The sequence below is a fragment of the Punica granatum genome, chromosome 4 (assembly GCF_007655135.1).
Source record: "Punica granatum isolate Tunisia-2019 chromosome 4, ASM765513v2, whole genome shotgun sequence".
In the NCBI taxonomy this organism is placed as follows: Eukaryota; Viridiplantae; Streptophyta; class Magnoliopsida; order Myrtales; family Lythraceae; genus Punica; species Punica granatum.
This window is the reverse complement of record NC_045130.1, coordinates 29742944-29763517: the sequence shown is the minus strand read 5'-3', so window position 1 is coordinate 29763517 and position 20574 is coordinate 29742944. Positions and strand designations below refer to the sequence as shown.

The 20574-nt window shown below is 36.5% G+C and overlaps 2 protein-coding genes across 3 annotated transcripts; one reads left to right on the top strand and one right to left on the bottom strand.

Moving 5' to 3' along the window:
• Window positions 1-1342: 1342 nt before the first annotated feature.
• On the bottom strand, window positions 1343-10951 carry LOC116203729 (anaphase-promoting complex subunit 4). Of its 2 annotated transcripts, XM_031535618.1 has the most exons (20): window positions 10694-10949; window positions 10493-10573; window positions 10263-10374; window positions 9811-9902; window positions 9385-9468; window positions 8804-9043; window positions 8405-8485; window positions 8020-8171; window positions 7275-7435; window positions 7075-7175; window positions 6808-6882; window positions 5146-5325; window positions 4330-4412; window positions 4156-4254; window positions 3894-3998; window positions 3552-3681; window positions 3202-3426; window positions 2313-2465; window positions 2087-2168; window positions 1343-1711 (listed from the first exon to the last, which is right to left on the bottom strand). In XM_031535618.1, the coding sequence occupies exons 1-20, from the start codon at window positions 10721-10723 to the stop codon at window positions 1614-1616; spliced, it is 2364 nt and encodes a 787-aa protein (XP_031391478.1). In that variant the 5' UTR covers window positions 10724-10949; the 3' UTR covers window positions 1343-1613. The 2 variants fall into 2 exon arrangements, with proteins under 2 accessions (XP_031391478.1, XP_031391479.1); XM_031535619.1 differs by lacking the exon at window positions 6808-6882 and having other exon boundaries at window positions 10694-10951.
• A 6153-nt stretch (window positions 10952-17104) lies between these two features.
• Window positions 17105-19819, top strand: LOC116205212 (F-box/LRR-repeat protein At3g03360-like). The gene is made up of 3 exons (XM_031537728.1): window positions 17105-18512; window positions 18602-18775; window positions 19028-19819. The coding sequence occupies exons 1-3, from the start codon at window positions 17271-17273 to the stop codon at window positions 19406-19408; spliced, it is 1797 nt and encodes a 598-aa protein (XP_031393588.1). The 5' UTR covers window positions 17105-17270; the 3' UTR covers window positions 19409-19819.
• The last annotated feature ends 755 nt before the right edge of the window (window positions 19820-20574 follow it).

Genomic DNA, 20574 nt, shown 5'->3' with positions numbered 1-20574 from the left:
AAGTGATTATCGTCCTTACAGGAGCATCATAAAAACCTGGTGAGAAGGGCCTATGAAAACTGGGATCATGTCAAAGAATTCAACAGTGCTAGCTTTTGCATGCAGAATTCGGTGTAAGGTACTTATTATGCCGGAGCTTTCCAACGCCAACAAGACTATTCAGGTCTTTCTGACTGCTATTTGACTAGCTTCCAGCTCGCTTCGAACTTCCAGGAGGAAGTTCCGTAACGGTAGTTTAAGGTATGTATGCGCTTTAGTAGACAAAACTGCAGAGTACGGTTTTGGTTATCATCAAGCTTATTTTGTATGGGTGAAGGAGGATATTTCAGGCAGGACGAAATGCATCACACTTTCTCAATGGAATCGCGTAGGTGCTCCGAAGGTTATGACAAATCTCCCTGTTTCCGGAATTAACCAATCTGTGCTTTGGATATTCCCCGACAATATTACTCTTCTTGTACTACATCCAGGATATGATGAAATTGAAATAGGCGGATCTTTGATAAATCTAAAGAATATGACTCTTGATATTCCTATTCTGAACGGACCAGCGCACTTACTAGATCAAGCGGAGATACCAGGGCATCAAAACTTAGCACCAACTGAAGCATGCTTGGCACCGCCAACCTTCCCAGGCTGTAGCAGATCAGCTCTCTATCTTGCAAGGGTGAAGGCTTAGCAGAGAAGTTGCCTCAGACCTTTCTGCAGTATGATCATGGAACAGAGGCCCGGATGTTCAACGACAGTGACACACAGAGTTGGATCAGGTTTCTTCTTGAGATTCCAACCCTGGTTCTTCCTTCGAGGTGCAACTCGAGAGCCGCTGTTGTGTCTTGGGTCAGGATCAAAGCAGTCTTCAGACGGGGCTTCTTTGTTAGGAGGGAAATCACAAATAAGGTTCGTATGAGTATGGAGCAGTTTAATTAAGTAAAGTTAGTGATGTGGTCAAGTGGCTTATAGCTTTAGCAAGGATGGATTAATATTTCCGTGATTTAGGTAATTCATTTGCCGCCGAACTCGGTTTGCTGTATACATATTTGTGCTGTGTAATTCTATTATATATCGGATGTGATTTCTGCAATTCGCTCATGTAAGTACAATGCAAGGAGCCTATTTAACAAAAGTTATCTTTCACCACTTTTTTTTTTCCCTCTTTCGATTGAGCTATCATTTATATCTGATCTGCCGTTTACTTCAACTTTGAGATGAAACTTTGCAACTGTCTGACGACTTAGACAGGTAACCAATTCAGTCCATCTGTTGGTCAGGACATCCCTTCCCGTAGATTAATCAGACAACTCCAGTCTCACATTTCTTTGGAAGTCGAGAGAAAAACAGCAGAAATTTTGAAAGGCAGGAAGCCGAGATCTTTATATTAGAGATTATCAAGTCCTTTGGCCATCTCTGCAGCACGTTTTGATCGCGCAGCATATCCACTCTAACAAGGCTATAACTCTAATTCCATTCCTTTGCTTCTTGCTATTTCTCTGCCCTTTCCTATGTCTATAAGTTACAAAGGTGAAGATACGGTTTACTTTGTCAAACCAGGCAAATTTCCCCTGGCCGGAGCAACAAAACTTTGTTTTCCGTTATCAGCAAAATCTCGGTTGCATTTATTCAGCATCAGAGGCTTCTTCTTCTTCATCCTCATCCAATATATAGACAATGGCGCGCTTCTTGGCAGCAAAAACACATGCGACTCCTCGAGATGCTGTTGCAGAAGAATAAGAGTTTCTCCAATAAGTTTCTATGACTCAGTAGCACAACTGACTGCTTCATATTACGCTAAATTTGGGATTTCGCAATGCATTGACATGGACTCTTGCCCTTTAACAATCTCAGTCGCAAACCACCACAGAAACTAAATTTGCAAATAAGGAAGAAACCGTTACATTGAAGATCCTTTTTTTTTTTTGGTCCAATGAGAAAACAGAAATGGAAAAAAGTGCAGTTCCTGGCATCTTATGGTTTCAACTTGGAATATGAGAGCATCTGACATATCAATTGGCATATTTAAACTATAAAAGAAATGCCTTCTTTTGAGCAATACGGAATAAAATGCAGCAGGAAGGTACTTTGTACTTACCGCTAACAGCCAAGGGAGAGACCACAGAATGGGGAATACTACGAGCCTTCTCATTCGCCATTTCTAGGCGTACAACAGAATCCTATACAAAGTTTTCGAAGTGTTCCAGCATCACAGTCAGAAATAAAACACGTTTAGCTACAGCAAAACACAAAAAATGTTTAATTTGACCAGGTCTTTTTAACTATGTATGACAAAGTAAAAACTGTCAAATGCATAAAATTACCTTCAGTTGGAGTACTTCCCAATCATTTAGACGGGAGGATCTTGAAATGTGTGAAAAAGCGAGCTCAGTTGCTTGGAGAATCATAAGACAGGCATCTCCTGAGCTTTCAGAAGCATCCCTCCTCTCGTTCAGCAACAGAACAATCTGACTTTCCTGTTTATGATAGGAAGAAAAATTGGGGGAGAAGTTCCGTTCATCAAGAAATTTGAACAATGGACAGGATAATTGAACCGAATGAGCTACAGGTTTATGGTTTTACAAAAGTTCAACCAGGGACTCAGAGGTGGTAACAAAATTATGAAAAATTTATTGCAAATCATTTAAAATATTGACTAAATAAATTTAAGGTTTAGGAAAATTCAAAATATAAAAGATTACATCAACTTAAGAAAAGAGGGAACCAATCATTCACCAAGCAAAAAGGTATGAAAAAGCCAAAATCAATTCGTTCAAGTCCTGTTCCTCTCCATGAGTACAATTCTCGTCAAAACTGACTTTCCTGTTTATAATTGGAAGAAAAATAGAGGGAGAAATTCCATTCATCATGAGATTTGAACAATGGACAGGATAATCAAACCGAATGAGCTACAAGTCTATGGTTTCACAAAGTTCAACCAGGGATTCAGAGGGTCTGGTAACAAAATTATGAAAAATATACTGCAAATCATTTAAAATGTTGACTAAATAAATTTAAGGTTTAGAAAAATTCAATATATAACACATAACATAAAACAAGAACCAATCATTCACCAAGGAAAAATGGCATCAAGAACCCAACATCAATTGGTTCAAGTCTAGTTCCTTTCCGGGAGTACAAACCCCATCAAAGAGGTTCAATTTTTAAAACTAACGCAAAGAATGAGAAGTGATATGGCAGGCCCAAGCATACCTTATACAGAGAAAGGTCCACACAATAATAACCGTCAGGAATGCACAATAAGATAGCTTCAAGGGAGTTTTCTCCCCTGCTCCTGCTGCCAGGAGCATTCATTAAGCCTCTCAAAATGACTATACAGTTTCCAATATCCAAGGACTCATCAGGTATCTGGAAAGAAATGTAATCGATGAGCAAGTTTCTCTCAGACTCTCCAGACGAAATAATGCTTGAGGTATCCTGCAAGGAAGCAAAACCATATGATGCTAAACCAAGAAAGTGAGATTTGTAATGGGACACTTGAATTGAATTATTAAACACAACTTGCAAGCTAAAGGTTTGCTTTCAAGGTTAAAAGAATGTACCTCGTAGTATGATACTGAAATAGGAACATGACTAGGCAAGGCTGAGGTAAGAGGGGACAGCGGCAATAAATCTTCACATACTATCTTCTTTGAAATCGTAGAAAAGGGCATCCCAACAGCTTCCTTAAAACTGTCATTGGTTGAGGAATTTAGAATCTGAAGCTGAAGGTGAAAATGACTAAAAGGACCAAATTAAAGGTAAAAACCAATATGAAAAGGTTAGATTTTCAGACAGTTCCACGATATACTGAAATGCCTCATGAAATAAAATGGAGTTATTTGCACGAATTTGCAATCAATATTTATGGCAATGAACAAAGATCAGAAAAACTAAGAAAATACCTCAGCTCCAACTGCAAGAATTCCTTAGCTAAAGTCCTCTGCAAATATTTAGCATCTGAAAATCCGCCAAACTGAATCAACTCTTTGATTCTTTGCGTTGTTTCTCTGAGATAAATTAACGTCTTGATCATTTTTAGATAAAAATGGGAAAGATAAAACTAACTGGACCTTGGCAAATTTTATGATATTGCAACTTGACTTCGGTTGTGATGACACTTGGAAGATTGATATTTGTGATTTAAATGATAGGATGATAACTTACAGGTCAATTTCTATGCAGTGATCAGCCTCAGATGCTTCGAGCAGTTGCTTAACAGGATCTTGATCATACAAAAATTTCAAGAACACAATCACAAGTTCACTGCAGAAAATTTCAGCAGTTAATTACTGGAAGATTAAAAAGGGGCACAAAGGGGAGCAAAAACAAATGGCAAACCTATTGTAAATTGGAGGCTGATCACTTGCTTCCGACATCAGTAGCTTTATACACTTGAGAAGCCAGCTGAAGAAATTTGAAAACTGAAAAAAGAAGAGAAAAGGATGTAAGCCTCGGTACAATGCATATTAATGGAAGCAAAACAGCAATTCGGAGCTACAGAGAAAAAAACAGTTTACAAATATGAACTACTAACCCATTCTACTCAATGGAAATTACTCATACGGCTATTATTTATCTACAGGACATCCCGCTGAAACTGCTTATGGACAAGCTTAATCTCAAATAAATGCACTAAGGATTTAATTTTACTTATAACAAAATGTAATTTTACTGAAAAGGAAGATTATCATTTATCTTTTGTTAGAAGCAATGATCAGTCAATATGGCATCAGATTGTAGATTCTTGTTTCTTACACTAATTTGGGAGGGAGGGAAATGGAGGAGGGAGATGGAGAGAAACAGAGGGAACCTCTCCATTTCCTTCACTCTCCTTCCCCCCAAACACGCAAGTCTTGGTAAAACCTATTTCTATTTACATATTTCACTTGCCTGTTCTGTGTAAATGCAATACATTCTTCGTGTATTTTTTGAAGATTGTTGAAAGTGTGGTCGGTATATTGTGGTGCTTCCTTGTACCAGCTTTAGTTTCAAGAGAATTCAAACACCATTTGAACAGGATCAAATTAATGTGAAGACACAAGCATTGAATTTGGTCAAGTAGTTGTGGTTGATTCAATTTGCCGATGTTTCTACTCCTTTATACACAAACCAGCAAGTGGTTATTAATTAATATAAAAGGCACCTTAAACATACCAGCTGTACGACAGACGAGAGCACTCTCATGAACCGATCCACTTGCACAAGAAACATACCAGCCTTTTCCATTGCACTGTCAATAAGGGTCTCATCCAAACCAATACCCCGATACCGAGCACGCCACCTCGAAAGACCCCTGAGCTCTCCCATCCTAAAGGCAATAATTTCTGCAGCAGGCTGGTGTAGCAGATGAAGAGAAAGTTGGCAGATGATCAGGGTATAAGAGTGCAAGATTAAATAAGTAGAACTATTGCAGGACCAAAAAAAAAAGTAGACCTAGTTCCTAATGTGAGAACAAGTAAAGGTCCGTTACAATTTTTTAGAGGGAGAATTAAGCTATATTTATTAAACAAGTCATATTTTAGTCCTTTTAGAAACAAAACCAAAGATTGAAATCAGTTGACAATCTAAAAAGAAAAACACCTATGTTCAAGTTCTGGCTTCAGGTATAGCATTTGCTGAGCAGGATAAAATAATATGGAATCTGCATAAATCTGGAGTATATACTACTTCTAGTGCTTGGCAACATTTTGCGGGCCGAAAGTAGAGTGGAGAAGGGCTGTATGGTTCAAAGGACACATGCCAAGCTCTTCCTTTATTAGCTGGTTACATGCACGTGATAGGCTGAGTACGAAAGACAAGCTAATGAAGTGGAAAGTTCATATTGTAACAGAGGTATGTGAGTTTTGCAGCCGGCAGTTAGAAATTTGGGACCACCTATTCTTCACTTGTCCACTTACACAAGGTGTTTGGAAAAGTTTGTTGGCTCGAGTTGGCTTGCAAAGATCCGTAACTGACTGGAATTCAGAGCTACATTGGATATCTTCACTCAATGGGAAAAAGATAGACACCGTATGCTTAAAGCTCCTATGGACTTCTTCCATTTATTTGATCTGGAGAGAGCGTAATTCCAGAATTTTTAGGAGGCAAGCTACATCACCTGCAACTTTGGTGGAGAGGATACTTGACAAAATAAAGATGAAATTGACAACTAATAACTATACCTAGAATTTCCTTCAAACTAGTACACTCTGTATTAGTCAGTCAAATGGGTCTGCTATGTAATAGCTCATAGTTGATATATTCATGGTTTTAGCTGTTAACTTGTGCCCTGTATTTGGGCTAAACTTGGTAAGTGTATCCTCATGCAAATATTTTTTGGTATCAATGAAAGTTATATCACTTAAAACACTTGTTTTTAAACGGGAACCTTCAGCTACCTTTTGCATTCACTTTTGTTTTTGTAAATTTGGTTTATGGGTGTGCACCTTCTTTTTTGAAATCAAATTATTGTCCTTTTAATGATAAAGAAAAACACTTGTTTTTAACATATCAAAGTAGATAGTGAAGGCAATTTTTTCCTCAAAGATCAAGTCAAGACAAATTGTACCACCAAGGCTCTCCCCATCAAAGTGACTACAAAAAAGGAATCTAAATGGGGAAAAAAATTATAAAACACTACAATTCACGAGTAGAATATAGAAAGATGAGAAGATGTGGCCAACATCAATCTCAGCACTGTCCTCCTTTTCGTTCTTTCTTTTTCTTTTTCTTTTTATTCATTTTCTTTTGGGGAGGGCTGCTCTTATATATTGTCCTACATCAAATTACTACCATTAGGCCAGAGCAGAGAGACTTGAGCTTAAGACCACACCACACCTGTAGATGATTGAGTACTACAAGCTGAAGTTCTTTGCCAGCACCACATACAACTTTGGAGAGCCGCTTCGTGCCCTATAACACATTACAAAACCTTACGTAAAGCACTGATTAGCTCCTACAAAAATCATTTGACGAGTTTATACTGTAGGGAATCGTACATCCACATGTGTCTGGTGTGCAATTTTCTTCTTTCTTCCACTTTTGTTCATTGATTATTGACGAGTTTATACTAATGAATGAAACTTTACAGATAGCTGAGCCTACCGATTCACCAAGGGAATTGACAAGGAACTGATGGACCGGTGGACTTGTTCTAGCACCTCCTAGAAGGCTAAGAAATTCCTCTTGTGGAGACGAATCAAGTCCTATAAAAGGGGGGAAATTTTAAATCAAATATAATGAGAAAACGAAAGGAAGCAATAGCTCGGCTTGTATTTGTTGATACTAAGAGTGCTAAAGGTTACCATGACCAACAATTAAGTTGGATAAAGAATTGAATTTCTCGTGAAACGTGCTCATTGCGTCTGACCACTGCTTATGCATAACTGATAGTGAAGCCCGAACAACCTCATTTAACTCTTCAATATTGGAAGCTTGCTGAGCAACCTGATGAAGTTCATTTTTCCTACATGGAGGAATAACACGCGGATAGCTTACATGAGTGAGAGAGAGAGAGATCGACAGAGAAAGACATAATATTTTTTTAAGTTGAATGAGCAATTCAATGCACCTAAACTTTGAGCTCAAAACAAAGCCACAAGAGAAGAAGCATAATGTGTTCAGGAATTAAATTCACATAGCTTTTGCTTTTGTTTTTCAAATAAAAGGAAAAGAAAAAATTAGTCAGGATGTTCCATAAAGTTATTACTCCCGAAAAGGCCTTCACTAATCTTGAACGAGTTTTAAGAACCCATTTTCAGTGCTTTGGAATAGCTTCACTAAAACACCACCTCCTCCATCAGCTTCTGATCACTATTTACTGGTTGGGGGTCTCTGGTGAAAACAAAAGAAATAGAAAAATGCATTCAAGGACTCTGTTGAAAGCCACTTAAAACATCACTTGAAACTGAGTTTTGTAAACTTCTCAAAGCAATATCTTTTCTAGAGCAATTTCGAAAGGCTACTAGTCCTCTCAAGAAACGCCAGAATGATGGCACAGAAACCTTGGAAAAGAGGATTCAATATAATTTGTTTCTTAAGAAAATTTACCTCTTTTGAAAAATAGAGGTGTCAAGCATTAAGCAATGCAACCCATGCATATTATGGCCAACCATTTGTTCATCTCCTAACTCAGTCTCGTCTTCAACGAGTTCTCCATAGCACGTGACTGTTAAATGACAAAGATCCTTTGACAAGGCAACCTAATCAAAGTAGTATTTTAGTGACAGCAAAGAATATTCGATCAATTCCAAAGAATTCCATATATCAAAAGATTATGTTAACATATCAATGATTAACTGAATTGCTTTTTCTTTTTTGAGTAGTGTATCAATGAATAACTAAATTGATAAGTCAAAATTCAAAAAAGGGAAAAGTTCCACCATCACTATCAAATTTTCAGTGGCGTGAGGATATAATGCTGAGTGGTGGATACCTTGGCAATGGAAGAGTTCAGAAGTTTGCATCTGGTTTGCCTATCCTCGACCATGTAAGGAATTTTGCACAAGTGTATATTCTGCATAATCCCAAACAGCAGAAAATTATGAACAGTTAAATATAAAAATATGAAATTAAGCTCAGACAAGGATTTACTAGACTTTCAAATATTTGAAATTAATTCTCCACAAATTTGAAGACAGATTACTGTAAATGAGAAAATCAAATGATACAGACTGCTAGAAAATTGGGCTCTTCAACGTGCTAGGATTCCACCTATATATTATATAAACATAAAAGTACCAGAAGATGCTAGAGTTAATGCAAGCATCAAAGATTGTAAGACTCATTTTGTTGCGAGGAAAAATTCTTAAGAGAGTCAATAGTGAGCACTTACGATTTTTCCTATAGGGAAAATGCCAAAGATACTGAAGAGTAGAGTTCCATCTCTATCACCACTACAGAGAATATTGAATCGTCGGTGGGAGGAATTTGAGAACTCCACAAATGAATCTTGACCATCATCGGTGAAGCCAGCATCTCCAGAGACTAGTCCAGGCATTCGAGGAGCTCTAGGAGCAGGAGGAAGGAAATGAGGAGTTCGATCTTCAAATGATAAATTATTATCACAACCATTCTGAAAGAGAAACATTAATTGATGTAACCATGATCATTAATAAAGGCATACTCATCCAAAGAAAAACCGAACTCTAACAGTAGGAGTTCAAGCATAGCAATTGAGAATACACAGATATCATAGAAAACATCAATTTGTGTATCATAGCTTCTTTGTAATAACGCACCAGATGCGGGCCAAATTTCAGTATTCAGATATGTGCGAGTGCTAAAGTACTAACTATGGACGAGAAACATTTATAACATCAACATCTAAGTATGAATTCTTTATGAATGTATGAATGGATTTACATTATTAATATCGTAAGTGCTTTAATCAACTTCATGGTTAGGTGGTCTTACTTTTTGTGATTGTAGGTCCTCCTCCCAATTAAGACATACGACTGCTGCAGTGTGGAACTTCAAGCTCCTCAGCAGTTTCCCATTCTGCAAAGACAATTATAAACTTTTAACAGATCACCATCTATATGCATGCCATTAATTAGAATGTCTTTTGGAAAAGCCAATCAGAGAAACATGAGATATCTGAAAGAGGTAAAACTGCAACTTCAGTGAAATGATGCGAAGCAGTCAGAGAAAAGAGCACAGAAATTGGCAATAAATACAACCAACTTCAGAGCTTGTTGTCTACAGTAGATGATGTACCCTCAATTATTAGTGCAAATTTCCTCGTAAAACATACAGGGAACACTTTACGAAAGACGTTTTGAAAGAACTTCGTATGTGCACTAAAATATGAAATTTTCAAGTTTGGTACTGAGAGCTTACTTCAACATCATGCAACAAAACAGTTCCCTCTTCTAGCCCCACAGCGAGGGCCTTCCCATCAGGACGCCAACATATTGATGTTACCGATTTCCCTAGAGAAGATTTACAAAACTGAGAACGGAAGGAAATTATGAATACAAAGGATAGGAAATTAGTTCCATTAACAGAGAAGTGAAGATGGGTTAAGAAACTCATGAATATATCAATGCCTTATTCGAACCTTGCATAGAAAACACTCATCCATCAGACAAAAGAATATCGGCCTAGAATCAATAAATTATCCAATACAAAGAAGTTTCGGATGAAGAAAGCGAATGGAAAACACTACCACTCAATGACAAACCATCGCATCCTCTCATGAAAAGGGGGAACAAGAGAAACCCATCACTATGCTAATCTTCAGCACAAAACGAATTGATCGGCTTACTGAAAATGTTGAGTTGAAGAATTACCAGGGGAGATTGTCCACAGCCTCTGCCAGTTGAAGCGGTGAAGCATTACCTTCGAGTCCTCCGACACCATCGCGAGCAAATCCTTCTCGGGGTTCCATTCTGCAATCTTTATCTGATAACAATTGAGTTGAGCAGAAATCACTGGCTAAAACGCAGCATATTTCCTTGGTCTTTCAGCTTAACATTCGATCTAGATAAGAATCCAACAACAAAAGCAGAGGAATACGAACTTGAGAAGGGAGCGGCCTATCGAATTGAAGCTGAAATGGGACCACCTGTTGCCCGCCATCATCAGACTCCATAGAGGTATGCTGCAAAAGGGCACGTAAATTAGAGACTGTAACATCAATCAGTGACCCAAGAAATTAACAAGTAAGTTTTGATCTTGATCAGGGAAAGCAATGAACATCAAAAGAGCAAAAAACAGTAACTCTTTTTCTTTTTTCTCTCGATAACTTCATAGCCCACAGCAGCTTCTCCTTCTCTTTTCCTAAGCATATAGCCTATCCTCTCTTCATTCTGTTCAATACCCATTCCTACTCTTCCTCTGTTCTCTATCATATTCCCATCCCATCTTCACCCCATCTCCGTTGCTCCCCATCAAACCATCACCCATCAAGCTCGAAGTTTTCAAGAAAACACTAAAATGAAACGGAGATGACGACGAAGGATGGAAGATCTGAACAAACAAAAGACAGAACTTTATCTTCCCCAAAGTTCACCTTGTGTTTGAAGAGGAGCGAATGGCGTAGCGAGCCGTATCGAAGCGAGCGTTGAGAGAGAGAGAGAGAGGCGGGCTTCGACTGCTCTGACTGACTTCTCCGCTAATTTGATTTTTAATCTCTCTTTGTTTATTAATTTATTTATTGGGGCCTCAACTTTTTTTCGACACCAAAAGGTCCAAAGCAATTGCAATTTGCCCCCCCCCCCCCCCATAAATTCCGTTCGGTTCTTCATTTGTTAATATTTTGAAATAGTACCCACATTTAATTTGCGATCTTGTACCCATTGAGGTCGCTGCTGGAGCGGCCGCTGGTGACCTCTCCCGGTGCAGGATAGCTAGCGGCGCCGGCGAGATTTCCGTATGATAAAATAAATAAATATTTACCACGAAAAAATACGATTATCATATATAGAGAATTTTAAAAATCATACTAGACATAAAAGAAAAAAACTTGTAACATATCATTATGAACTTAATCTCATAAATAAATTAAATTAAAATTAAAATTAAAAAATAAAGAAGACAAGACACTATCTTCGTGAGAGGGCAAAAAAATTTCTATTATAATTACTAAACTTAATTAATGTAAGTGACAAATCTATGTTAACAACTAACTTAAATATCATTTACAACTAATTTGACCATATTATAATAATTAAATTACTCCAACTTTTAACAAGAAATATTGATTAATACTATTTGAAAATTACAATTATTAATTGAAAGTAATTTTGATAAGAAAATTGGTTCTCAAAATAAATTATAACAAGAACTTATATAGATAAACATAAAAGGCAACCTGTGCGCGTACAACACATGAGAAAAGAAGACTAGAGTAATGTACTTTATAATGTAATATTTACTATTATGTTATGTTGTTGTTAGTCGTATAACTTATATATATATATTCACTAAGCTATCGTCTACATACAAAAAAAAAATACAATTTTCCGGGAAAAAGAAAAGTTAACTGTAGATCTTAAAATAGAAAGGGCGAAAGAAAACTTTAATAAGGTTTATTTATAAAGTATATTTTTGTTTGAGCTTGAATGAACATGGTTCAGATAAGTTTCATCAAAGATATCAATGTATCTATTTCTAGAAGAATTAGAAATCTTTTGTTTTTTTGTTTTGAAAAATAAGTTTTTTGTTTGATGATTTGTGTATCAATCAAATTTAGAAGAAAAACGATGTGGCATTGAACGAAGATTAAGTTCCAAAATAAAAAGGACTAGTTTGAACTTAAAAATCGTATAGGGCATAAAATTAGTTCAATAAAATGAAGTACTTCCCGATAATCTTGTTAGTACACACATCACTTTACAAAATCGAAGGAACATAAAAGAAGGAACTTGTGATATTTTTGTTACAAAAGTTCAACGTAATCGATTCTAATCATAAGGATTTGAATTTTTACTTGTAGAAAAATTAAGAGCCTATTTACTTTTTAAAAGGTCTTCTTTATTTTTTCCACTTCTCTTCTATTTTCCTAAAGTTCTTTATCTAAAAAAATTTAGAAATCATGTTTACAAACACAAAATTAAGAATTTTAAAATTTATATTCAATATTTAACAATGAGAGGAAACTTTGTAATTAAAGAGAAGAGAATTGATGTAATTAAAACAGAAATAATTGATTAAAAAAACCTCCCAATTAAAAAGACGAGAATTAGAAAACTATTAAAAGTACTTCTCTAAATTGCTTTGATTTTGGGAAATAAGAAAATCTCTTTTCTTAAAAAAAAATCATGTTAGATAGATAAAAACGTATTCTACATGTTTCCATTTTTTATTAAATTTTTTTAAAAAAATTCAAAGTAAATGGGGCCTAATAATTTTCTCTTAGGTATTGTTTGACAATTTGTTTATCACTTGAATTTTGAAGAAAAAACAACATGTCACGGAACCAAGACTAAATACGACAGTAAAAGGACCTGTTCAAACTTATAAAATTGTATAGGGCTAAAATTAGTTCCAGAAAATGTGAAGTTATTACAAAGATGCTTTCCTGATAATCTTTTTAGTGCATGCATAACTTCACTTATTTAATGGCAAAATCCAGAGATCATAAAGAAGAATCTCGTGATATTTCCGTTACAAAAATTCAGTGTGAACAATCATAATTGCCAGGGTTCGAAGAAATTTTTTCCTGCCTCAAGCATGCCTCCTAGTTGGCAAAAGTGACAAAATATAAGACGTGCGGTTTTGAATCAACTTTTCAATTTTAAGTTAATAATATTAACATAAAACAAGGATGGATATTTTTTCAGTAAATTAATGAAAAATTATTTTCCATATGTACATTTACATAAAGTAAATACGGGTAGTTTCCTGTAAAATCATGGAAAATTATCTTTCATCGATAATCATTTGGAAAATGATTTTTTTAATGAATTGATTCGCAAGAAAGGCATGAAGAAAATGAAAGTACAAATCGTTTTAAAATGGATATAAACTATGGTAGGCTTCTATTCTGTCGATAAGGCACAATTTCTTATAGCGTCTTATTGCTATGTAAAATTTGAAGACAATAATTTCATTGTTAGGCTTGGACTATTTCCCCCAACTCTATGACTAATCCACTCCATTTGTTATTCATCTTACAAAAATGCCCCAATACCATATTAATTACTTTAACAAATATGGATAGAACACTTTAATCACTCTTCTATTTTTATTTATTGATCTATGCTCACAATTTATTTCCATTTGAATATTTTTCTACTCTTTATTCTAAATATCCACCACTCAAAATTTATTTTGAACAAAAAGTATGTTTCTCCTTTGTAAAGTAAAAGAGAGCAAATATAATGTTAGACAAGAAACTCAAAATTTTTATTTGTTTTTTGATTCATTACTCATTTAAAAATGTTGATGTCTAAAGAAAAATGAACGCAAACTCCCTATTCAAATAAAATTGTTTTCATGAGAAAAATAAAAGTAATATCACCTAAATAGGCTAAATTAATAAAATAATATTTTAAAGCTTTTCAAAATTTATATGAATTGTGAATTTTTCCTATTTTCATTAATAATTATGTCACTTTTTTAAATGCATACAAGTAATGGGCTTATGCTTTTTCAAATGATAAATTTACGCAGTTGTACACATATAACCGTACTCTTCAATTTTTTTCATTTATTTAGATCATAATTTTTTTAAATTATAATATATCAATTCAATAATATTCATGAAGCTTGTAATTATAAAAATTGTTGTAGACTAAATCAAATATATTATAAGCGAAATTAATATTACATATACTGCCTCTTTAGAAAGCAAGTAATAAAATGGGCGAAAACATAGTGTCGAATTCATCGTTTTTTGCTAGCTACCCATTTAAAAAATTATCTTCGTCATAATCATTAGCCAAGGAGCTAGAATATTGCATCATGAAGGATAAAGTTATAAATTTTTTTTAAAAAAAATATTATGTGGTAAGTAGATATGTTTTTTTGGTAAGCAGTATATATATATATATATATATATATATTGATAAGTTGGTAAGTAGACATGTAGAGTATAGAGGGAGAAGTACGTATATGGCATTTTACGTTTAATTTGATCTTGGATTTCAACCTTTCATTTTTTTTTTCTGTTCAATCTTGTCCTTTACATTAAGATAAAAAATTTATCTGGTCCTTTTATGAATCGAGCTTTTCTAAAAACACGAATGCAGGCCATATACTTGCTTACACACGTAAAATTTTGCAAATGTGGCATTTCTAAAATTTATTTATTTATAATTTCAAAAACAATAATTCAAAAACTTTTTTGAAATAGGGGGAATAAAAATTGAGATAGCCACTGAGAGGGACTAAGGGCGCCGGTGGTGGCTTGCCTTGAGCTAGGGAACCGCCTCCTGTTGGTTGGCACATTGTTGGAAAGAATCTCATAGTTGCGACCATGAAATATTTTCTCAACCTCAAGCTCATGGATGATGGGAACAGCTCCGGTTTCGCTTTTGTGCCAAAAGTTTGAGCCAACGAAGATATTCGAATTGAAATTTAATATTAGGCCTATCCATTATTGCAATCTATATATAAACTTGACTACTTGACAATAAATATGGTCATAAAGATAAATATTATAATGTCATAGAGTTTGAAAGAGTAAAAATTCCTTTGAAGACCCTACTAATCTATAACCATTTCATAACCATCTCTATTTTCATTTTCTTCGCACTTTATTTGAGAATTAATTCAATAGAAAAAACTTTTTTTTTATTGATTTATGCCTGAATGAAAGTTTTCTGTTCATCTACTAGAAAAACATCCACTTTTACTTCATATAAATGTATATACGAAAAATAATTCCCCATTCAATTTAATGAAAAAGTTTCCATTTTTTATTTTGCATAAATATGTCCAAATTAAATTTAGAAGTTGATAAAATATGGCGTAACGCAGTGGTGCACATCCTCACCTAATAGTTAAGAAGTTTTAGGTTCAATTCTCAATCGCTATCTATGCAATTTATTAGCTACTAAAATTTATATTTCATTATATTAGGATTATGAGCCTCTCTTATAACAATAAAAAAAAATCAAAGAGCTGACTCAGAATCATCGTATTATATTAGACTTATTTTGCCAAGTGGGGCATGCCCACGGCACGTTAAAATTTTGCTCAAATTTTTATGGTTACAGCCGTTCACACTTAACTTTCGTAACAGAAATATCACGAGTTCCTTCTTTATGATCTTAGGATTTTGCGATTAAATAAGTAAAGTGATGCATGTACTAAGGAAAGTTCCTTGTTTGATCCCGTCATTCTTTGAAACTCGTTTTGAGCCCTGTACAAACTAGTCCTTTTACTTTAGAATTGAGTCTTCGTTTAATGCCACATCGTTTTTCTTCTAATTTTGACTGATATACAAATTGTCAAACAAAACTTGTTTTTGAAAAAGAAAAAGTTTATTAATTTCCAAAAATGAGGAAATTTTAATTTTTTATACAGCTTAATGAAAAAAATATAAGTACTGTTATCTTTATCATTATGCTTATGGCCTATGAAATGCCGATTTCATTGCTTGTGGTATATAAAAAGAAAAAACTAGTTGGACAAGTAAAAGCCAAACGGGAGAGTTTGCCTTTTATAGTATAATAATAATATTATTATATACCTATACTATATAATTTTGTAATTATAGTACTCCAATAAATGAGATTTACTTCTACTTAATTATCTTTGAGGAAATGACAATTATACTCCCCAGGATATGCCACCTTTCTCATTTTCAAAACTCGAACTTAAAAAGTATGAAAGTCTCGCTGCTCAAACTGTCAAACATTAAATCATGAACTTTTCTCATATATATATATATATATATAAAGAAGTATTATGATGGTCTCAACCTTCAAGATTATACCTCTTTTTTATGATCTATGTTAAATTTCACTAAATATCTTAAAGATCTTACACTTGTTTTCAAATATTTTTTGATAGTGCTTCGAATTTTTGATAATTTATGAAGTCATTGAATGATAAGTCAATGATACTGTAATGCAGGCAAGAATTAAGTGACCCCAGCTTGGGAGGTGCTCGAAATTGGTGTTTTTTTTCACTGAATAAAAAGTTAAGTCGGATTATTAGCCCGCTGTGACTGCCCCAACTAAGCTCGAAATTGGAGTTGTCAAATACTTGGATGAGCTTGGCTAGCTCGATAAACTTGCAAGCTTAAAATGAGTTTTCTGAAACTTGCAAATAAACTACCCTTAATTAAGAAAATTGTATTTATAATGCTCACGTACCAAAATTAGAACTAATTACATATTCTTCATGTATTTTTCTGATGATTCCTAATTAATTTAATAGTGTGAATCTCAACTCTTTTCACATTCTTAACTTTAAAATTCTAATTTCTTAAGTTGTGCCGGTGAGATCCAAACATGAATTTGAGCATTGAAATAAGTAGTAGTACTTGACAAAACTCGGAAGCAATCTGCAATCATATTTTAATAGTTTGGGGAGTGAGATTTTCTCAGTTTCAAGACTTTGGGAAGCAAAACTTGAAAGGTGCAATATTATGGGGTTTAGAGTGTTATTTTAATTTCTGTTCATTTCTTTTTCTCACTTTTATGATTTTATCTCCCCTATATATACGCCTACCCTCTGCTGTTAGTCCCCGTTAGATACAGTTCACTCCTCAGTCCTCGCCTGAATTGACCGGAGGTCGACGACGACGGACGGCGGCGTAAGCCTCTCGGCGGAGGCTCCGTCGCACGGAGAGGCCCTAAGAACCTCAGAGCGAAGCCATATAAAGCCCAAAATTCTCAAAAGCCATGGGAGAGAGCTCCGTCGATGGCATGATCAAGGGCCCTTACTCTCCGCCCAGGGACGAAGGGCCGTTCATGGCCGAAAGCTTTGCCCCCCGAAGCCCTCCGCAGCCGGCGGGATTGGAATTTTTCTTGCTGGATATTAACCGCATCCCGGACGTTAATCACTGGGGCGGCGGCCCGTCGGCGGTCTCCAGAGAGTTCCCTGCGACCGTCGACCTCTTGTGGAAGGAGCCGTTCTCCCGGAGCGAGAGCTCCACGAGCGCGGTGATCATGGGCCCGGACGACCTCTTCCTGAGGGATTCGCCCCCTAAGAAGCGCCACCGCGGGAGCAAATCCCTTCACCGGAGCGAAGCCCCTGTGGATTACCTGAGCACCTTGACGGACGAGCTACTCCAGCACATCTTCTCGTTCCTCCCCACACTCGACGTCGTCAGGACCTGCACGCTCGCGCGGCGGTGGCAGAGGGCCTGGAAGGACACGTGGATGACATCCGGCAGCTTGACGTTCTCCCTCCCACCGTGGATGCACGGCCGCCTGCGCCAGTTCTCGGAGATCGTGGACCGGTGTCTGAAACCCGGCTCGCCGAGTAAGTTGCAGAAACTCCGCCTCGCCATTCCTTATGATAGGACCCTCAGGGTTAAGCTTAATTCATGGCTTCGAGCTGCCCTCGATAGACGCGTCGAGGATCTCGCCCTAGAATTGATCAGGGAGACCTATAAATTGCCCGAAGTTCTGTACAGTTGTGCTTCAATGGTGGACCTTTCCCTTAGGAGGTGCCTCTTTGGGCATGTTGAGAAGATCGACTGGCCGTTTCTTAGAGTCTTGATGCTAGAGAGAGTAGAGTTGACGGATGCCGTCATGAACGAGATCTTCAGAGGAAGCCCTGCTCTGGAGTTTCTGAAACTGTTCAGTTGCAGGGGTGTGGAGAATATCGAGATCAACTCGAGGAAGATGAGGGAAATGGTGATCGGGTATGAGAGCACTATAGCTGCGGATGTGGGTCCCCATTTATTGGTGAAAGTCTCAGCTCCTTATTTGCGGGTTCTGCGGTTGGTGGGGGATTGGGCTGCGATGACATTGAGGTTGCTCGATGTGCAGTCCTTGGTCGAGGCCGAGTTGAAGTTCCTAGAGAATGTCCACTGGTTCGACATTCACAGTTTTCAAATGCAAAGCTCCTTGTTGAAGGGATTGCTAAATGAGCTGAAACATGTTGATAAACTAACCATCGACCATTCATGCCTTCAGGTATCAATTCTGTACCCATTACTCTCCACTTTTGCGGGGAGGCTTTACGACTTCTAACTTTTTTCTTCTGCGTGGTGCTGTACATGAAGCTTGTATCGACATTTGACACATGCTCTCTGTCCTCTCCGCCTTCACAAAACAAGATACTGATACTGAACGCCAAGGTTGACAGATGGGTCATTTCCAGGATAGCAGGACTGCTGGAGAGATCATGTTTCCTGGAGAAATTGGTCATAGACATGACTTCCTTGAGCATGTCTGAGGTTCGTTAACTCCTCCCTCATTTGCTAATACTCGTGTTTTAGAGGGTTAGCTGCTCATAAAATTCTTATCTTTCAGCAATGATTCGTAAAATAGAAGTTACATCTATCTTTATGTAAGAAATGTAGAAACAGGCTTTATGGATTATGTCTGAGCACAATTGTTCACTACTTGGGAGGTTCCAAGAGAAACAATCGCATTCTTATTTTCATTTTTGTATTTCTGCTGGGTGGTGTCTACCTTCATATCTATAGTTTCCGGTTGAATCTCTGGGGATTCCATGCCATGACGAAGAATTATACTGGGTACTCAGCCGGGAGTTGCAGAGCTTACACTGCTTGAACCAGTGCCTCAAACGTGTCGAGATAGTCAGTTTCGATGCTAACTCTTTGGGTTCGAAAGCCGTGCTCGCCCTTATAAAGTTTCTGCTGCGGGAGGCTGTGGTACTGGAGAAGATGGTAATCAATGTGGAGGGGAGCAGAGCTAAGGACAGAGCTGGATCAGTTGAAGCAGGAGACCTGTGGAAATTGTTCGAAGTGACACATAAAATTCAGAGCTACCCGAGAGTTTCCGAGGGTGCCGAGCTAGTATTCAATTATCGTTTCAAGGGATGTTCGTTCTGGATGGATGCGTGAGTACTACTCGGTACTCATTCTAAGGAACCAACCGCTATTATATGTAGGTTCGAGCTGCTAACAATATACCGACGCTTTAGCAGGCACGAAAATGACCTTTTGAGGAATCTATCTATCAAGTTGATGTAGGGTTTCTTCTAATAAGTTGGTTCATTACAGATGCAGGAATGCTATCGAGAGGCTAACAGCATTGTAGTTGTTTGTTCGTAGTCATAAATTTTCTTTTACGAACTGGTTTTAGATGGGAAACGTTTGTTCTTAGGGGAGTAGGAAAGCACCAAATATGTACAGCTTTAATTTTTTCTTTTTCCTTGCAATAATGTAAATCTAATGTAGAGTTTGTTGGCATTAATTAATGTTATATCGAACTTCTCCCGCATAAGGTAATGTTTATTAAATCTGTATTTTGCAGGCGTCGGACTCATTGCCTTTTTCGATTGTATAGTTTAGAAGCTCCGATGTGAATGTTGATGTTCTTGGTCGTCAATGTACCTTGCACATTCTTTTTTTTTTTTTGCTAACTCGGGGTGTTCAAATTTCGTCCGACTAATTTCCAGGACTCTGTGAATTCCCGGCGGCATACAAAGCGGGTAATCACGTTACAGGCGTTCCGATACCCCTAAGAGGATTCGAACCCGAGATCGAGTGTAAAGTTAGGCGCACCTTAACGCTAAGTCAAACTCCTTGGGTTACCTTGCACTTCTATTGATATCGCAAAGTTGACACAAGAAGAAACATCATGACTTCTTCTGGGTTGCGGTTTTGCTAAGGTGACATGGTGGCACAGTTTTGTCTTTTAGTTTTAGGAGGTGATCTGCCGGAGGCAGGGAAGCCCAATTACCTTTTTCCTAAATAAAAAACTAAAATAATAATAATAATAGTGATATTAGAATTAAGAATGCTGAAAATTATTCAGATGACCGAAAAACCGATATAGCAATCCAAATATCTGAAATTATGATTCGATTATGTATGGTTTTTCTTAAAGTTATTGTGAATAATTTATTTTTGATTTTTTTAAATAAAAATTGAAAATCGAACCGATATGTATATGTATGTATATTAAGTTTTCATTCACATGAACTCTTAAACCCATATCAAACATCTTTTTTTCTTCTTTTTTTTTTGCATGTAACGAGTGATGAACTTGATTTACTAGTTTTTGG

What these genes read in the sequence shown, in the direction of transcription:
- LOC116205212 (XM_031537728.1), top strand. Translation starts at nt 17,271, where the DNA reads ATGGGAGAGAGCTCCGTCGATGGCATGATCAAGGGCCCTTACTCTCCG. An exon ending in TCGACCATTCATGCCTTCAG is followed by an intron (nt 18,513 to 18,601) that starts GTATCAATTCTG and finishes CTGTACATGAAG; the next exon opens with CTTGTATCGACATTTGACAC. An exon ending in CTTCCTTGAGCATGTCTGAG is followed by an intron (nt 18,776 to 19,027) that starts GTTCGTTAACTC and finishes TCATATCTATAG; the next exon opens with TTTCCGGTTGAATCTCTGGG.
- LOC116203729 (XM_031535618.1), bottom strand. Translation starts at nt 10,723, where the DNA reads ATGAAGTTATCGAGAGAAAAAAGAAAAAGA. An exon ending in CGAGAGAAAAAAGAAAAAGA is followed by an intron (nt 10,574 to 10,693) that starts GTTACTGTTTTT and finishes GCCCTTTTGCAG; the next exon opens with CATACCTCTATGGAGTCTGA. An exon ending in TTTTCCCTATAGGAAAAATC is followed by an intron (nt 8,486 to 8,803) that starts GTAAGTGCTCAC and finishes GGGATTATGCAG; the next exon opens with AATATACACTTGTGCAAAAT.